The 17,450-nt window shown below is 35.1% G+C and overlaps 2 protein-coding genes across 3 annotated transcripts; one reads left to right on the plus strand and one right to left on the minus strand.

Moving 5' to 3' along the window:
* Positions 1 to 2,348: 2,348 nt before the first annotated feature.
* On the minus strand, positions 2,349 to 5,843 carry LOC110710366. 2 transcript variants are annotated; one of them, XM_021888658.1, is made up of 2 exons: positions 5,470 to 5,843; positions 2,349 to 3,548 (listed from the first exon to the last, which is right to left on the minus strand). In XM_021888658.1, exon 2 carries the CDS (start codon positions 3,459 to 3,461, stop codon positions 2,475 to 2,477), a length of 987 nt encoding a protein of 328 aa, XP_021744350.1. In that variant the 5' UTR covers positions 3,462 to 3,548; positions 5,470 to 5,843; the 3' UTR covers positions 2,349 to 2,474. The 2 variants fall into 2 exon arrangements, with proteins under 2 accessions (XP_021744350.1, XP_021744358.1); XM_021888666.1 differs by having other exon boundaries at positions 2,349 to 3,438; positions 5,470 to 5,839.
* Positions 5,844 to 7,389: 1,546 nt separating this feature from the next.
* LOC110710382 (trihelix transcription factor GT-1-like) lies at positions 7,390 to 17,419 on the plus strand. Its single transcript, XM_021888676.1, has 5 exons — positions 7,390 to 8,551; positions 10,117 to 10,155; positions 13,823 to 13,954; positions 16,553 to 16,777; positions 16,922 to 17,419. Exons 1-5 carry the CDS (start codon positions 7,942 to 7,944, stop codon positions 17,137 to 17,139), a joined length of 1,224 nt encoding a protein of 407 aa, XP_021744368.1. The 5' UTR covers positions 7,390 to 7,941; the 3' UTR covers positions 17,140 to 17,419.
* The last annotated feature ends 31 nt before the right edge of the window (positions 17,420 to 17,450 follow it).

Consider the following 17,450-nt stretch of genomic DNA (forward strand, 5'->3'; position numbering starts at 1 on the left):
GGGGTTCGGTCATGGATTACTCGAGGGGTTACTCGGTCAGGGATTACTTGAGGGGTTACTCGTAACTCAATTAACCCCTGACCGAGTAACTCGAATAACCCCGGCAACTCGAGTAACCCTTAACCGAGTAACTCGAGTAACCCCGACAACTCGAGTAACCCTGACCGAGTAACTCGAGTAACCCCGACAACTTGAGTAACCCCTGCTGCACGGTGCAGCAAGCCGCATACGAAAAATTGTTAATAATTTTAGTTTTAACTTATGAATAAGTTAAACTCATATAAGTTTATACAAAATAATGATTTTTCCTAAACAACCACTTAAATCGGAGTAATTTTATTTTCAAACAAAATAAGTTTTGGTAATACACCATATAATTTAATGAATTTCCGTTAAGTTGAGACTTGAGAAGTTGAGATGAAAATAAATTTAAACAAAACTTAGTACATAATTCTTTTGTTCACTTTTAGATGCAATCTTTGACTTTTACGCTTATTGATGCACAATTTTAATCCTTCGTATCTTTAATTATGGATATGTATGTAAATTAAATATTGTGAAAATATAAATCAACATGAATCTAACGAAATCTCACATGACAATAATTTGTCCAAGATTTAAATCAATAAATAAAGTCAATTGTAAGAATATAAATAGTGTAAATTTATAAGTGTTTTAGCTATAAGTAAACGGAGAAAGTACACTAGTCAAACTTTTGGTTTGGTTGACAATTGGTTAAAGGTGAGATTCTATGTTTACTTACCTGATCGTCTATCTATCTTTATTGACGTAAGAGGAAGGACAAAACCAATTGGAAAGGTTTAGCTTGTACGTTTTTCTTGCCTTGATACTCTTGAATTCCAAGGTAACAAGATTGTACAGCTTCAAGCCTTCAATTCACATGCATCCAAATCGATCAATATGTAAATTAAGACTCTTAAATATATGAGTGTATCCAGTTGTCCTTGTTTTTAATTAAATTGGAAGATAATACACTACTTCATACTCCCTTCACATTTCCTCAAAAAAAAAAAAAAAAAAAAAAAAAAAAAAAAAAACTCCCTTCACATCACACTTCGTAATATTTTTGAACTATCTTCTATTAACAATAATATTTTTGTTTTTAAAAAATAAAAAGTTTGTATCATGTTTTGTCTTTGTAATTGTTCGTTTGTAAATTTGTGGTCTTGACTTTTGAAAATTTTGCGTACCACTGTAAGTTATATAGTGATACGTTCTAAGAATTTTTTACACTTAGTTGTTTAGTTTAGGAAATTATGCTCAAAATTAAAGTCCTTAGCAATGAAGCTTTAAATATTTAACAATTAAAATAATTTTTGATAACTATGATAAGTACGATCACGAAACCAAAAGAGTTAAGAGGGATCCTCGGGGGGAAACACAAATATACTATAGAATAATTGCAACATTATTAAATAATACGAAGAACTGTCTATGAATCCTTTAATTGAGTCTTATTTTAACAAAGTGTATAGAAACTCTCAAAATTAATACGAGGTTAAAGAGCAAACAAGGTCTAACCCATAATAAAGGCCAAGCAAGCTTGTTAATGAGAAACAAAAAACGAGAACGTATTATTACAGTAAGATTAATGTACAAAACATGGGATTATGCAAAAATTACTGCCCAAAACATAGTCAAGACGGCATGATGACACCTATTTCTGAGGTTTCTTGCCAAATATTTTCAAGATTTTTTCTTGCAGTCTCTTCCTACCAGATTTGCTGTCATCTTTCTTCTTATTATCTTCCTTGGAGGAAGACGATGGCGGGTCTGGGTTGCTGTCCCATTGATCAGCCCAGGAGGGTCCAGAATTCATCTTCCCTCGTCTCCTTCCTTTGTTTTTTGAAAAATCTTGTTTGATTTTAGGATTAAGAACTAGATTGTCATCCGGCCAAATTTAGGTGATGCAGTTTAACCTTTCTTATGCAGCTAAAAATTGCATGATTCTGTCTATACATAATCTTTGATTAGCTGGTAGATTCTCTGCGTCAATGAGATTATTTTTAAAAGAGGATTTGTTATTTATAGAGTTCTGTGTAATCATATCTCATACTACAATTTTGACCAGGTCCTAATATTTTACAAGACATATGTTTTTAGAGAAGATAATCTGATATTTCCACAAGAATTAGCAATTACAATTGTACAGAGTTTAGGCGCCTAAGGGTTTGCTTAGATCGATTTAGTTTAGGTTTTATTTAGGTACTAGTCATCTTATATGATTTCAGGTTCGATCGGGCCAAATTCAGGTAGGTTCGTATTTGGGTCTACCTGTAAATTTAACAAAATTATGCTCAAGAGTTCAGTCCATATCAGCTGCAGGCTAAACATTGAACATGATTTCTATAGATATGCTTTAAATTGAAGAGAATACAAAATTGCACCAAAAGCTTGTAATTGGAAAATATAACCCATGGTGGAATTATCAAATTGTTATCTTAATTGGAGGTCTATTGTGTAAAGAATTCGACATGACCTGCAATTTCCTTGCACAACAGTTTGGCCTCGGCTGCTAAACTAATGCTCTTGCTAATCACCAGACCAGTTTGTTTGTGAATGGGTGCGGGTTTATAGTAGTTTGCTGCTTCTTCCCCACCTACTAATAAAGCTTCTCTAGCAGGAATTACATTTTCCCACCAAAACTCGCGCAAAATTCCATGTATAAGCTCCCAATATCCTCGTTCTCTGCATACTCTGAATATTGTGCTCCCATTAGGGGTCCAACAATACAGATCCACCCATTCTCGATCCATTATCTCCATTTGACCTTGGATTTGAGGCATGTAATAGAAAGGCATTGATGACCAAGGCAATGCCACAGGCTTCCCTTTGTTATATGGACATTTCACTTCAAGGATACCGGCCTCAGGAGTGCAACTAAGAAGACCATCAGGAGAAGCGCCCATCCAATCAAATCTTTGCTCAGAATGAATTGCAAAGCCCATGTAACCAACATCATGCCCAGTAATGCTTTTATACCTCTCAATAGCGGGTGCTTCATTGAGAACACCCCACTCCATGGCCCGCTTTGCAGAAGCTGCTACAGTTGTGGCATCGGAAGCAAAAACCTTCTCACTCCAGAGCTCAGCTCGGCGGGTCCCCTTCCAGAAACCCAAAGCAGTGCTGAAGGTGCTAGTAGTTAGCCTGTCCTTGCGGAGCGCAAACCACTCTTCAGAGCGCTGTGTTGTATCAGATGCGGAGATTTGAGCTGTCAATGCTTGGGAGTTTCTGATGATGAAAGGATTAGAAGGAACAACAACCAATGGACTACAAGTAGAGAAGTTTCTAAATAGTTCAAGAACAACACTTCCTCTTGAGGGCAGCGGAATGGCAGCAGTGTGAGAGATGCTGCAGAATCTTGACATGTAGGCATTATTCATTGTTGGAAGTCTCAGGCACTCAGTAGCAATTGCCCTGAAATTAAATTGACACACCATTTTGATGATTCAGTTGTACTTCAAAGTAACATGATAAGGAGTAATAACATATGGACATTGGTTCTGACTTCGAATCTCAGCCTCTACCTAAAATTTGAAAATACATTCAAAACGTGAGAAGTTAGAACAAAGTCCAAAATCTCCTAAAGTTAAAGCCTTCTTTTATAATTTTTTGCATTCTTGTTAGCCTTTTGGTGACTGTGTTATTTTACTGGGTAAAGCACAAGTCAACCAACTGATGGCCTAAAGTTCAGCACCAAAGTAGAGTATAGGGGAAAATGAAAAAAAACATGAGCAGCACATATGCTAACAACACATTCTTAAATTTCAGGATATTATTTTTGATATAAGTATACAGGAATTAATTCATAGCTAGCTCTTTCTTGCTTCCCCACTATCCTCAAGTACCCGTGTCAAATCCTGGACACTCGGACATGTGTAAGATATCTTGACCCATCATTTTCGGTCAAATTTATGGAAATTTTTCACAAAATAGTTGAATACCTGGTCAAACACTTGAACACATACCCTTGATGGAAGCATCTAAAACTCGCATATTTTCATAGCCTTAAAATATGAAAACAACACTGTAAATTCTGTCACTCCCCTCCTAATCTTATAGATTACTCCGTACATTAACAATACCAAGATGCCATTACTAGTTATAACTGTGGCACATGATGTTAGATTTTAGTTTTTAGCCACTCAGACTCTTCCTTTCACTCTGATTACTCAAATATGGGCATGGGCACTTTATTTTGGGCTAAGATCATGGAAAAAAAATCAGTACCGGTGTCTGACACAAGTTATTAGTGTCAGAGTGTGTACATGTACCTAGGATAAAGTTACTCAAGACTGTTAGTTCACTGTATAAAGCTTAGGCAGCTTAGCGACTGTTAACAAGTGCTAATGTACTGAGAACATCTATGATTTACAAGGGTCCATATCTTTAACGAGTTGTTAATTTAGATATGACTCATATGAGGCGGTCGAGTCTGATCATATACTATCCCGAATTATATTACATTATCAAATCCCCGATATTGAACAAAAATAATCAGTCCCTTTTGACTTCCATGTATCCTAAAACCAATATGAAGACTGAATTATTTCATCTTTGGCCCCTAAATATCCTAAAACCAACAAATTTTCCATCCGTGAGCAGATTCGACCTATATAAAGACTGAATCATTTCATCTTCTCATTTAGGCCTTGCTTGGATTGGGGTTAATATATTAAGGGGTAATAAAAGTCAAAATTGAAAAAACACAAGTAATTAGAGGTGTTGTTGTAGGAGGCATGGTGTTTACAAATGAAATAAGGTAGTTGTGCCATGAGGAAAAGAGAGAGATGGAGGAAATATTACCCTCATAAGAGGGTAATTTTCACTTACATTTTGCTTAGTTTGACTTTTATTACCCTAGTAATACATCTCCCCCAATCCAAGCTTACATTTTGCTTAGTTTGACTATTACCCTAGTAATACATCTCCCCCAATCCAAGCATGCCCTGAAGGATGAAAGTCTAAGTACAATATAGGACTCCAAACTTATCGATAACCAATACGAAACCATACTCTTTACCTAATATCAAAATGTTGTTTGTCTTTAACATAATTGAAATCAAGCAACTAATACACGGGTAGCTCAAAATGCATCATGCAATGTGTAAAAAACAAACAGGGAAATTCACAATCACACAAATGTAGCAACCAAAGTACGAAGAAATTAATTTCCAACTCCAACTTTCCCATAATCAATTAGCTTCACATAATCAATTAATTTAATTTCATGCTCGTTAAACAAAACCCCTTAATGAAATATTTATCATGGACCTCTATAAAACTAAAATTAAGCTCAATTATAATCACACCCAGAAAGTAATGATGCAACCAATAGATTCCAGAAATATGTAAAGCTGCATTAAAAAACGCACACCAAGTAATTACAAAGAGCTAAAAAGTTCTGATTTTTTTTTAAGAATGAAGATAAGGTGTTCGAGAAATTACCTAAGAGAAGAGATGAGCTATAATTTGCAGGAGTTGCAGAAAAATTTCTGGGGTATACTCTAAATTTCAGCAATTTCAAAGGGCAATTAAAAGATTGAGCTTTTATGCCATTTTCTGAAATTCTCTTCCTTCTTGTAGACTGCAATAATGGGGGGTTTGGGGTTTCTAACAAAACCCAGTAATTTCAGCTTATTGATATTTTTTTTCCAAGTTGCTACTTCTTCCGTTCTTCGGGTTGGTTAAATGAACTAAAGATTTTATCTCGAGCAATACTTTTTGATGGTTAATTCACTTATTGTGTAAATGCATGAGATATTTATAGTATTATTATGTATGGAGTACCTAGTTTATTGAGGATGTTTATAAAAGAAATTATTTTTATAATACATATTTCTTCCGTTTTCAATTGTTTGCCCTATATAAATATTTCAATTTATTAAGTTTTGTTGAGTGGAAATAATGAGAGAGAAAAGTGATGGGATCTAAAGTATTTTTGTGAAAGTAAAATAATGGTCTCTATGTATAATAATAATATGGAGCAATTTTTAAGCGACGACTTGAAAAGAAAATTGCGACAAACAAAAAGAGACATAAAGTACTATGAGTTACCTAAATAGGATAGTCATTTGTTCGATTTTTATCGATATGATTTTTAATAAAGTAAATTAGATCCTCTTTCGCTTTCAATCAAGGTGAAAAAATTACTATCCAACCCTATCTAATATGCAAAGTCTAATCCATTGGTATGATTTTGAAAATTTGATTGTAAATTTTGGAAATTCTAAGTAGTTTCATAGTGTGTTAATTGATTGTAACAATTTGATTTTTGAGTTTGCCTACACATATCTTTAATAACTAATATCATCGACTATATTTTGTAGGAAAATATCACTATTTATGTATGAACATGTCATGGGCGGACCTATTAATTCCTCTTAGGGAGCATTTGCATTCCCATTTTGTGAAAAAAAAATACAAATGAAGTCTATACGCCCAAGTTTCGTTTTAAAAAAAAGCCTAAAAATTTGGACTCCCATTCCAAATATCCATATATCATTTGCTAACAAACTCCTACTGCTCTTATTCTCATATGTCACGTGAAGGTAGGAAAGCAAGTATTTTTTATTTTTTTAATTTTTAAATGTTTGGTTGGTTACTCACGTGAACCTCTTCTCTCACAACCCCCTTTTTTTTATTTTCTCCAAGTCTCCTTTTTCCAAACTCACACTCAAAGGCCTCAAACTATTATAGCTTTACTTTGTGCATTTTTTTTTAATGGAATAGGGAGGGGTGACTTCATTAAATAATAATAGTCATTCGACACTTACAATCATTCCTTAAGAGATCTAAATTCTCACTACAAGTATTTAACACTTCTAAACTAATGAAATCGCTTCTGAACTGCTCCTGAATAATTTTAGATGTCTTTGCATCGTTTTTGACGGAGCTCCATTGATGTATAGTCGCGAAAGTGATAAAACTTGATTGGTCATCAAGATCGACAAATTTGCAAGGCGAATCTTCTAAATCTGCACCCCTAAACCAACAGACCCGCAATTCCACAAATTTGCAAGACAAATCTTCTAAACTTGTATCCCTGCACACATGAAAAACAAACAAACAAACAATACTAAAAATCCCACCACTTAAGAAACTGACTGAACCCTACATGAAGGGACCGACTATAATCACCATACTGTTGGTGATCTTTATTGGCTAAAAACATTAAATTCAATAAGTACTTTGTGCATTTGATTGATTTAAATTGTATACTTTATAGTACTAGAGTGAGTGCTTGACTTAGGAAATCGATTGATTTTAGATTTAATTTACTACATCTGTTTTATATTATTTACAATAAATGAATAATTTATGTCTCATAAATAATACAATTTTGTTGTAAATAATATGAAATGAGGGTAACATATCAAATTGACTAGTTGTTTCTAATTATTTAAAGTAGTATTCTATTTTTTTTTATTAGTGAAAAGACGGTTGATGAAAGAAAAAAGAATGGAACTTTGGATTAGTTTGTTCAAAAATCCATTTTTTTTTTTTTTTTCAAAAAATTATTTCGCATGTTGGTATGATTAAGTTGGAAAATATTTTAGATCCCCATTTATAAATTTCTGGATCCGCCAATAGAACACGTGTGTCAAGTTCGACTCACAGATCCTTTAAAAAAAAAATCAACTCACGAAAGTAAACCGTAATTCAAGTTTGTTAAGCAATAGTAAAAAATTAAGGCAAAGAGAACACAACCTCTATACTCCGAGTCTCCGACTCCACTGTCTCACTCACCTCCCCGGAATCCCACCTCCCCGGAATAGTAAAAAATGCCAAATTCCTCAAATTCTCATTCTTTCCTCAATTTCAACCCAAATTCCCAAATCCATTTAAACCCTAATAATTCCCAAAATTTCCCCTAATATTCCTCAATTTCACTCTTCCCCAAAAAACTCCATTAAAATCATGTACATTTCCGATTCCAACCACAACCCCACCCCAATTACCACCACCTCCAAACCACCTTCATCATCTCTCGACTTCTCCGATGACGATCACCACAACGACATGCTCATCGAAGTGGGTCCCACCCACCACCCCCACCCCCACCCCCACCAAATCCATGAACCGCACCGTTTACCCTCTTCGGCGACAACACCGTCTTCTTCGGGCCCGAAGAAGCGAGCCGAAACTTGGGTTCAAGACGAAACCCGGAATCTAATTAGCTTGAGGAGAGAGATGGATTCTCTGTTCAACACTTCTAAATCAAATAAGCATTTGTGGGAGCAGATTTCGGCCAAAATGAGGGATAGAGGGTTTGATAGGAGTCCTACTATGTGCACTGATAAGTGGAGGAATTTGCTTAAAGAATTTAAGAAAGCGAAGCAGCAAATGGGTAATGCTGCAAATGGGAATGCTAAGATGTTGTGTTATAAGGAAATTGAAGAGATTTTGAGGGATAGGAATCGTTGCGTTACGAATTCGGCTGGGTATAAAAGCCCTAATCATAATAGTAATGATGGGGTTAATAATCATTCTTCTAAGGTTGATTCTTTCTTGCAATTCTCTGATAAAGGTTTGTGCTTATATTTTTGTGGTTTTTTTCCGTTATTATTAGTTGGGTTTGTTGAGGTGTTAGTTGAGAATTACATGTGGGATTGCACTATTTTTAGGTTTAATAATTGTTAAATTTAGTATGTTGTTTAGGTCCTGTTGAGAATTGCATTTGAGAATTTTGCTATTTTGTTGGGTCTTGAATGGTTTGGTTCCATTAGGAGAGTTTATTTGAATTTTAAGGTTGTTTGTGGTATTGGGTGTTTGCAAAGTTTTTGAATTTGAGGTCTTTTTTTTCGGGTGGTTTTGATATTATTGCCTTTGTTGGATTTGTAATTTTGTATGTGTTTATGCTGTTGGAAATCTTGGAATAGTGTATCCCTGTTTTATTGGTAATTTCATCGAATTGGTGCTTGACTCAGTTGACTGTTCATGATGATATTATGCTGATCTTGGGTACGGGTAGCAGGAGGAGCTATTGAAAGCTGATAGTTTTATCAAAATTTCTTTGACCTTCCTCATTCAAAGGATTACAGACAGGTAGACCGTAAAGAAAATGGTTTTTGCACTAACCCTCCTTGTGTCTTGTTGGCATAAGTCATTTGCTTGGTTGCACTAGGACAAGAGTTCAAGGGTTGGTAAGAAAGGAAAGGGATGTGAACAAAGGAAATGGTTTTTGCATTTTTCACTTTATCAGGGTGTTGTTTGTAATGGTATGACGTATGAGTAAGTAATTGACCAAATGGAGGCGGCTTCAATCTGGATAGGGAATTACATTCTTAGATTGGTCCAATAAAATGAGTATGAAGAATGCTGCTTGTATTTTGCATAGTTCTTCTAGCTTGAAACTTTGTGTGGAGAAAGTCTAAATGGGACATGTAAACTGATAAGAGTTATAGCTCTTAGTCTTCACTTGAACTAGAAGTTTTTTCGTGACTTAGTTCAACCCTTGGTGTCCGAAGTTGAACTTCTCATGCTGGGCCGCCCTGAATTGATTGAATTAAATGCGATTAATATGTGGAGAGGGTCTGTGACCAAGAAGACATCAACACTTATATTTCAGTATGACTATTTGTCTATAGAAATAAGATCCTTTAACAACTATTTGTTCAATTGATTATGACATCATCCACATGTCTATCTTTGATCATACATGTTTATTAGAACCAAGTACTTAGTTTGGCTGATGTTGATAGCCATTATGCTTAGTAATCTGTTGTTTCTTCTTGAAGTATAATGAACTGAAACATATGCTATCTGGGTCTTTTATGAATTTGTTGGGGAGCTATTTTGGCATGCTTGTGTGTGGTGGGATGCATATTTTGAAATCAGTGTTTGTATGCTTTTGCTACTTGTATGAGTATAGATTTTTGTTACCAAGTGATTCTGCTAGTAACTCCCTTAAAATGTGTATAAAGACCGCTGCATGATGACCTTGTTCTAAAGTTTTCCTTTTGTTTCTAGTGTTTGTTTGCCATTACTTGGCTCCTTGTGCTTCTCAGAAGTCAGTGATGATGTTTCTGAAAAGCAAAGATTATGAAATAGTGTATTTCCTAACAATGCTTTTTATTGATTGTCTTTGTGCAGGTATTGACGATGCTTCTATTCCTTTTGGACCCATTGAAGGTACTACACGTCAAAACCTTATGGAATTTAGATTGGTATCTTGAATTGTTTTTGGAACATTGTAAGAGCTGAAAACCAATAAATTACGATAATTAAGGTTGGTGAGTAGCACTACTCAAGGGTCCTACTAAAGCGAGGTGAAAGAGAGATACTTGATTATAATGTCAAGGTTAAGGGATTAGGAGTGAAACTGCAAGATGTTAATCCTTGAAGCAAGATTGCCATGGCTAGTACTTTTTGCTTGTCTCACCTTCATATTTCTATTACTTGATCTTCTGGTGCAATCATCTGTGGCATTTTAGCACATTTATCTCTATCATTTGGTAGCTTGTCTAGATCAAGCATGCCATCTAATATTTATTAGCTTGCTATCTGTTGTATATGCAATTAAATTGTGATAATATCAAGTTCATTTTTAGAGGAAAGGGGACCATGGCACAAGCAGCTTGCTACTGACTCCTAGAGGGTTAATTGTGCCCTGCACTACTTGACATGGTCTCTTCTAACTGCGAGAAGCATCATCACTGAAAGAACCATAGGCACTCTCAATTCACAATATTAAAGTCATATTTCAAAATTCAATATGATAATATGGCATAAACACTATGTCGTAGTGTTCAGAGATGTGACATAGTGTTTATAGACAATAATGCAAACAGAGTGTTGTTCAATTCGCTATCCAGTTTCGTTAATTAGACTAAATTGTACCACTTTCATTTATTAATTCACCTTTTTCTAGTTACACAAGGGGGTTAATGAGTTAAGTAGCACTGGTTATAGCATTTAAGCCTTCATGCAGGATGTATTTAATGATTCATTAGTCTTAGTTTATAGCTTCATTGGCTAGAGCATCAACTACTTTGTTCAGCTTCCTTGTTCCTATACAATATGCCATTGATTGGCTTTGTTCTTTAATGTCTTGCATATCATTTTCAATTTTAGGTTATTAACATGGTAGTAATCTTAATTCAGAGATGTTACTACATCAAGGCCATTTTAATGGAAGATAGATTTTATCCAAACTATTTGACTAGCCTGTTGTAGCTCCATCTTGATGCCATATAGCTCACTAGCTCAGCCCATTTTATACCTTCTATTATATTCTCTTTTTCCTCCATCTTGGTCGTATTTTTGCAAACAAGTAGAAATTAAAAAAAAAAAAAAAAGGTTTTAGGGGAGATCATTTATTTTTCCTTGTCCAACTACCGTATTTAGTTTGAACTCATCACTGTGGAATTTTTAACTTAGAATTAAATGATAATTTTCTATAGAAACCTAATAAGTATTTTGAGATATTCTGAAATGGAATAAATTGACATTGAGGATGGAGGAAGCTAATTTATAAATTTCTGTGATCAATGCCGGTGACATTGTCCTTTTAATTGTCATTAACTTGCCTTTATCAATCTTCCTGTCTGTTATGACCAGTCTTCATTGATGTGCACATTTAAAAGCATGATCTGTCAATATTCTGAAGGTGAATTTTGTAGTTGCATCTCTGCATTGAGCAATGGGATTTTGACCTGCCTTTTTTAAACTGACTTTAAGGTAAGACATGTCAAAAACTATTTATCCTTTGTATTCCATTAAATGTTACTTCTTCTATAGAAACCCCTTTGTTGTTGTGCCCCTCAATAATTGTCGTATGGACATTCTTCCTTTTTCACATACCTTCACAGTATGTTGCGACTTCTGATTGGCATAAAATAGAGCATGTGGAAGTTACCGTACCAGTATATTTGAGCTGCCATGATGTGATCCAGTGTCCACTGTTTGGCCTTAACTTTCTTTGATAGTTTTATAGGGATAAATAGGGTTTTTCCGTACTCCTAAAGTGATGATTTTAGTTATTGGATTTGTTTAAGTTATTTATTTAGGGGCCATGTGGGCTGCGATATTGAGTTAGGGCTGCAAACCTATCTTGCAAGGTAGACAGAGAAATAATTGAGGCGGTTATTAAGCAAGCTTCTCATGTAGCTGACTAGATTCCAGAGCTAGTTGGTTTCCTACACTAGGATAGATATAGTAGGATAGATTTCTTATAGGCATATAACTATTTTAAGGCTTAGGGGCCTTTGGCATTGAATTTTTCTACTTTCTTTTTGTTTCCTTATACACTTAAGATTAATTTATGTAAGTATGACTGCTTTTGCATGAATTCTGTAACTCTTAGGCTTAGTAAGATTTTCCTACTCACTTGTTTCTTGCTTGGTTTTGTTTCCTAATCTCACTAGATGAGCAATTTTTCAAAAAAAAAAAAAAAAAAAAAAAAAAAAAATCACTACGGAGCACTAAGGCGATAGGGATCCTTTAGTCTAGGTGCAAAGCTAATGCATGGCTCATATAATGAGATAAACTTTTTGTGTGTATAAAAAGTTGTCTACCTCAGTGCGCTTTTGTGCCTCCCTACTCCTCTTTGAAATCGTCTTGCTTGGATCAGAAAAGAGTGCTTCATCCCTTTCACCTCGAGACTCACTTGTAGGTGCACCTTTTTATACACCGTAGGAGAGTTAAGGAAAGCTGTAAGGTTAATTTATTTCCTAAAAACTATCCATGTGTTTTCTAGTCATATGAGGAGCTTTATTTTGTTTCCTTTAGTCAATAGGACAGATGGACGGTTTTGTGAGGCTATTTATAGCTTTGTTGTTGCTAATAAGTCATGAGATTTGTTAAGGTTGATTTGTTTCCTAAAACTTTCCACGCGTTTTCATGTCATATTAGGAGACAATATCATGAGGCTATTTATTGCTTTATTTTTGCTTGTTATACATGAAATTGTTTGATTAATAAAATTGGAGTGTCCAGAAACTTGTGTTCTTATCTTGGAGTGTGACTCTTAGCTGTGAGAAATTTCATTGTCATGAGTGAAATCAAATAAAAAACCCTTAGATTAGGCGAGCATAACCTGATTTATACTTGGTTTAAATGTTTTATTGAGAAAAGCCTACTCAATCTCAAAACCCTCATAGTAGTGAAGCCTCAATTAATGATTTTGAACCCATAAATTCTGAAAATTGAGCGAAGATTGTTTTAAATTTTAATGATGAAGCTCGGTACATTTGATGTGTAGGGATCTTGGATCTGATTCTCCAGAGTATTATAATTTCTGCTATATTCTTGTCAGAGTTAGTGACATTGCATCTCTCTGGTCTTTGAGTTTTGGCCTTCTATCTCTTCTGCTCTATCTTAGAAATGCACAAACCAAAGAAGATTAAGATTGAGGAACCAATGGGGATTAAGATTGAGGAACAAATGATTGTGGAACCGATGATTGAGGAACCATTGAAGATTAAGATTGAGGAACCAATGAAGATTATGATTGAGGAAGAAGAAATTGGTTAGTAGGCACCCGCCCTTGTCCTATTTGATGGGAAAATTGTGATGCCTTCACATGCATCCGCGTTCGAATGCTAAAATCTATGAGTTGTGAAGCATAGTGACATTCTTTTGTCCTTCTCATTTTTCCTTAACCCATCCTCTTTTGCACCTGCTTTTCTTGTGAACGGCTTTATTGTATTTTCTATTGATATTTTTTTTTTGAATTGACATTTTGTCTGTTTAAAGTTTGTATTCATTGGATTTATGTACTAACTATTTTTTTTTTTATTTTTAATTTTAATTTTAATTTTTTATTTATTTATTTATTATTATTTTTTTTTGGGTAAAGCTAATGGGAGGCCAACTCTGAACTTGGAGAGGCGTTTGGATCATGAGGGACATCCTCTTGCCATTACTGCAGCTGATGCCGTAACAGATGGGGGTTGCCCCCCATCATTTTGGCGTGAGACTCCTGGAAATGGTAATCTTGTATACATGGAGGCTATGTTCTCTTCACTTTATATTTGGCATGTTGGTCTTAATTTTAAATTTTTGTCTGTCCGTTTGATGTGGACTAGTCTGGTCTCTGTTGGTGCTGTCTGGTTTGAATTTATTGTTTGGTATGAATTGTTATCGTTATAACTATGTTTGGTATTGTTTTGAGTTTATTTTGGTCCACTCTGGTCTGATTTGGTCTGATTTTAACATAAATAAGCTGTAAGAATAAGGTAAAGAGAAAAGGCTTGAATAATATGAGCTTCAAAATTACCTTAAATTCACAATTTGTGCAATTCAAGGAAAAAAAAAACTCGTCTCAAAGGAACGTGAAAAGTTATAATGATCGTGAGGTTCACATTAACATTTATCCGTCTCTATTTACTGTTAACTTCATCTTTTCTGTCGGAAAAATTGCTGTTACAAATATAAGTTGCATGTTTGAGGAGTTGTGTTAGAAGATTCAATGGGTTGATTAGCTACTATGTGGTCTTGTTCTAGTTTTTTTTTTAACAAAAGATCAGTTTAATGCTATTTGGATGGAAAATATTAATTGTACATGAGTGCCTGTTTGAAAAAGTATCTAAAGCTAAGCGCCTCAGACTCAAGTGAAGTGATCAAGTGAATATGAACACAGTCAAGGGTTTGACTATTGAGTATTAATACTTCAGGGGTGCCTTATATCTTGTTTGGCTTCCATTAGTTTATTCAATCTAAAAGTTGGATGTGGGTGCTCGAACATGCCTTGTAAGTTGTAAGTCTTGTAACATATTACTTCCACAATTTCAACTAAATATCTTTGAATTTGTTATTTAATAAAAACCTTAAACTAGCTCTATCACATTCCTGTATGAAAATTCAGGGCATTTTATGGCTACAACTTTATGAAGAGGTAGGAGACATTTTAAGCTTTATTAAAAAAGAAACAGCCAAACAGGGTCATTTGGAGTGCTTTCATGTTTGATTTTCAGAGAATAAATAGACGGATCCCTTAAAGTTGATCTGGATTCTTCTGAAGCAAACTGAAATAGGTAATATAGATTCAGGAGGATTTAATGACTGGATTTGTGCTTCTGAAGCTATTATGAATTTATCTTGGGACTTTAATAAGATTAAAAAGAGAAAGTTTGTATAGTTCTCTCGGTCTCATGCAGTGCTTTTTTTGAGTTTGAAAAGGTTCGAAATACTTTGATTTGAGTGTCTTCTAGTGGTCCCAGAGTATGTAGGAAGGTTAATTTCTTACTTTGATAGTGTCCAAAATTTTGTTCCTTCAGGAATTTGTGACTTCTGAGAAATAAATTTAGATGGGGCGTTTTTGTAAGTGCAATTTTGTACCATTCATTCTTATTTCTTTATATTGTCTCCAGTTTCTTCTGTCTTATTCTTATATTCCTATGATTTATGAAGTGAGAACTGAGAACAATGCATAAGAAAACTTTAGAGCAGCATTAGTGAATTACTTCTGCCTGAAGTGAAATCCAAATCTAGACTTAGAAGGTGGGGATAAAGAGTTGAGTGACTAATGAGTAACCCGGCTGTCCCTCTTCTTAATCTTTTCTTTTTTTTTGTGTCTGAAGAGTGAGATGGGGCTGTAGAGGGTTATATGGGTAAGTTTGGTGTTTTTATGTTGGATGTGAGTATGTGACAAATGATGTCTAGGTTTGTGATCTAAAATCATGGTTGAATCATGTGTTAGTTATGAGACTTATTTTTTTTTAAAAAAGCAGGCCTCAAGTGTACATGTGTGCAACTAGGCACATGGCACACACTTCACTGGATCGGAGAGGCTGAGACGCCTGGGTGCCGCAAGGTTCACTATATGTAACTACATAAGTTGGTGCATGCCTCGAATGGCCTCTGCCAAGGCTTGGTGTGAGCATCTTGCCGATTCTGCTAAGAGGCAGTTTAATAGAAAGTCTGAATATAGTTTCCTTAATTTGTCTGTAATGTGCGTGAACTGTGAATAGATGACTGTGGACTTTAGCCTGGCAGACCACTCACCTGAACCTGGTCACTGTATATTCCAAAATCCTAATATCTAGAAGCTTTTTTGCTCCATAAAGCTCAACATTTTCATCATCATTTTTTTTTTCATTTTATTATTTATATTATAATCAGTATTTCTTCTTGGTGCTGGTTTTACCAGTATGTTTAATTCCTTTCTGATTTTTTTTTTTTTATTGTTACTTTTCTTTTAATCTTCTGTCTTCAGAGGAGAGGCCCTCTTAAATTTCTTGTGTTTAATTTGATTTGGTCCCCTTCCGATTTCTCTCACTCTTTTTTTTTTTTTTTCCCATTTCATTTTACCCAGTAGATCAACCGTTCTCAGTGTTCTCAAAATCTGATGAAAGAAAATTAAAATGGTGAAGAAAGGCGAGTTTTTTTTGCCGTAGTTGGCATGATTCCTCCCTTCGTATGTGTGTAAAAGAGGGAGATTTATGATAAGGAAGAAGTTATCACAACACCTGTTGTTTTGTCTTGCAACCTATTAGCTATTGGCTTGTAACGTTTTCTGAATTTTTAGCAGGCATGTTTTGTTTTAGTTCTAGAGTTTTGATATTAATTTTTACCTTAACTTTTGCAGGTGATGATACTCATCCTTTTGGTGGGAGGGTGATAATTGTCAAATGGGGTGATTACACTAAGAGGATTGGTGTAGAGGGAACTGCTGAGGCCATCAAAGATGTGATCCGATCTGCATTTGGTTTAAGGACAAAGCGTGCATTTTGGTTGGAGGATGAGGAACAGGTTGCCCGATCCCTTGACAGGGACATGCCACTAGGCACCTACACTCTTCACCTTGATCACGGTATATGTTGCATTAGCTTGTTGCACCCCTCCCCTCATATATTGCATTGTAGTACATTCAATTACCATGTGAATGGAGTTGTAGCATGTGGCATCCTTCTTTTCCCCTTATCCCTCCCCTGCAATAACAATTTCTTTGTTTCAGGTATGACGATTAAGCTGTGCTATGAGGAGTCAGACCACATTTCATATCCCGGTCAGACGATATCCCACACCGTAGATAAAACTTTTTACACCGAGGATGATTTCCGTGAGTTAATGCATCGCCGGGGATGGTCATGTCTTAGGGAGTTGAATGGCTATAGAACTATCGATAATTTGGATGATCTTCGCCCAGATGAAGTATATCGTGGTGTGACTTGAAAAGCTGAGGGCAGTTTGTTGCTTGGTGGGTGACTGGGTGGTGCCCTTACTCTTTGTTCGCCGCCAGATATCTTTTACCATAGAGCACATTTATTTAGCTTAAGTGATTTGCGGACAGAAAATTTTCCATTTTCTGACCTTTTGTACAGAACTACAGATAGAGAATTGCCTTATTATAAAAACTTCTAATTGTATATAGTTGCCTTGTGTAATATAAGTCAGCAGCCTTACTTTAAACATGGCTCAAATTCATCTAATAATTGACTCCTTACATTTTCAACTTCTTGTGTTTCACTCTTAAAAACTGTGGA

This window comes from Chenopodium quinoa, unplaced genomic scaffold, assembly GCF_001683475.1.
Source record: "Chenopodium quinoa cultivar QQ74 unplaced genomic scaffold, ASM168347v1, whole genome shotgun sequence".
Classification (NCBI taxonomy): domain Eukaryota; kingdom Viridiplantae; phylum Streptophyta; class Magnoliopsida; order Caryophyllales; family Amaranthaceae; genus Chenopodium; species Chenopodium quinoa.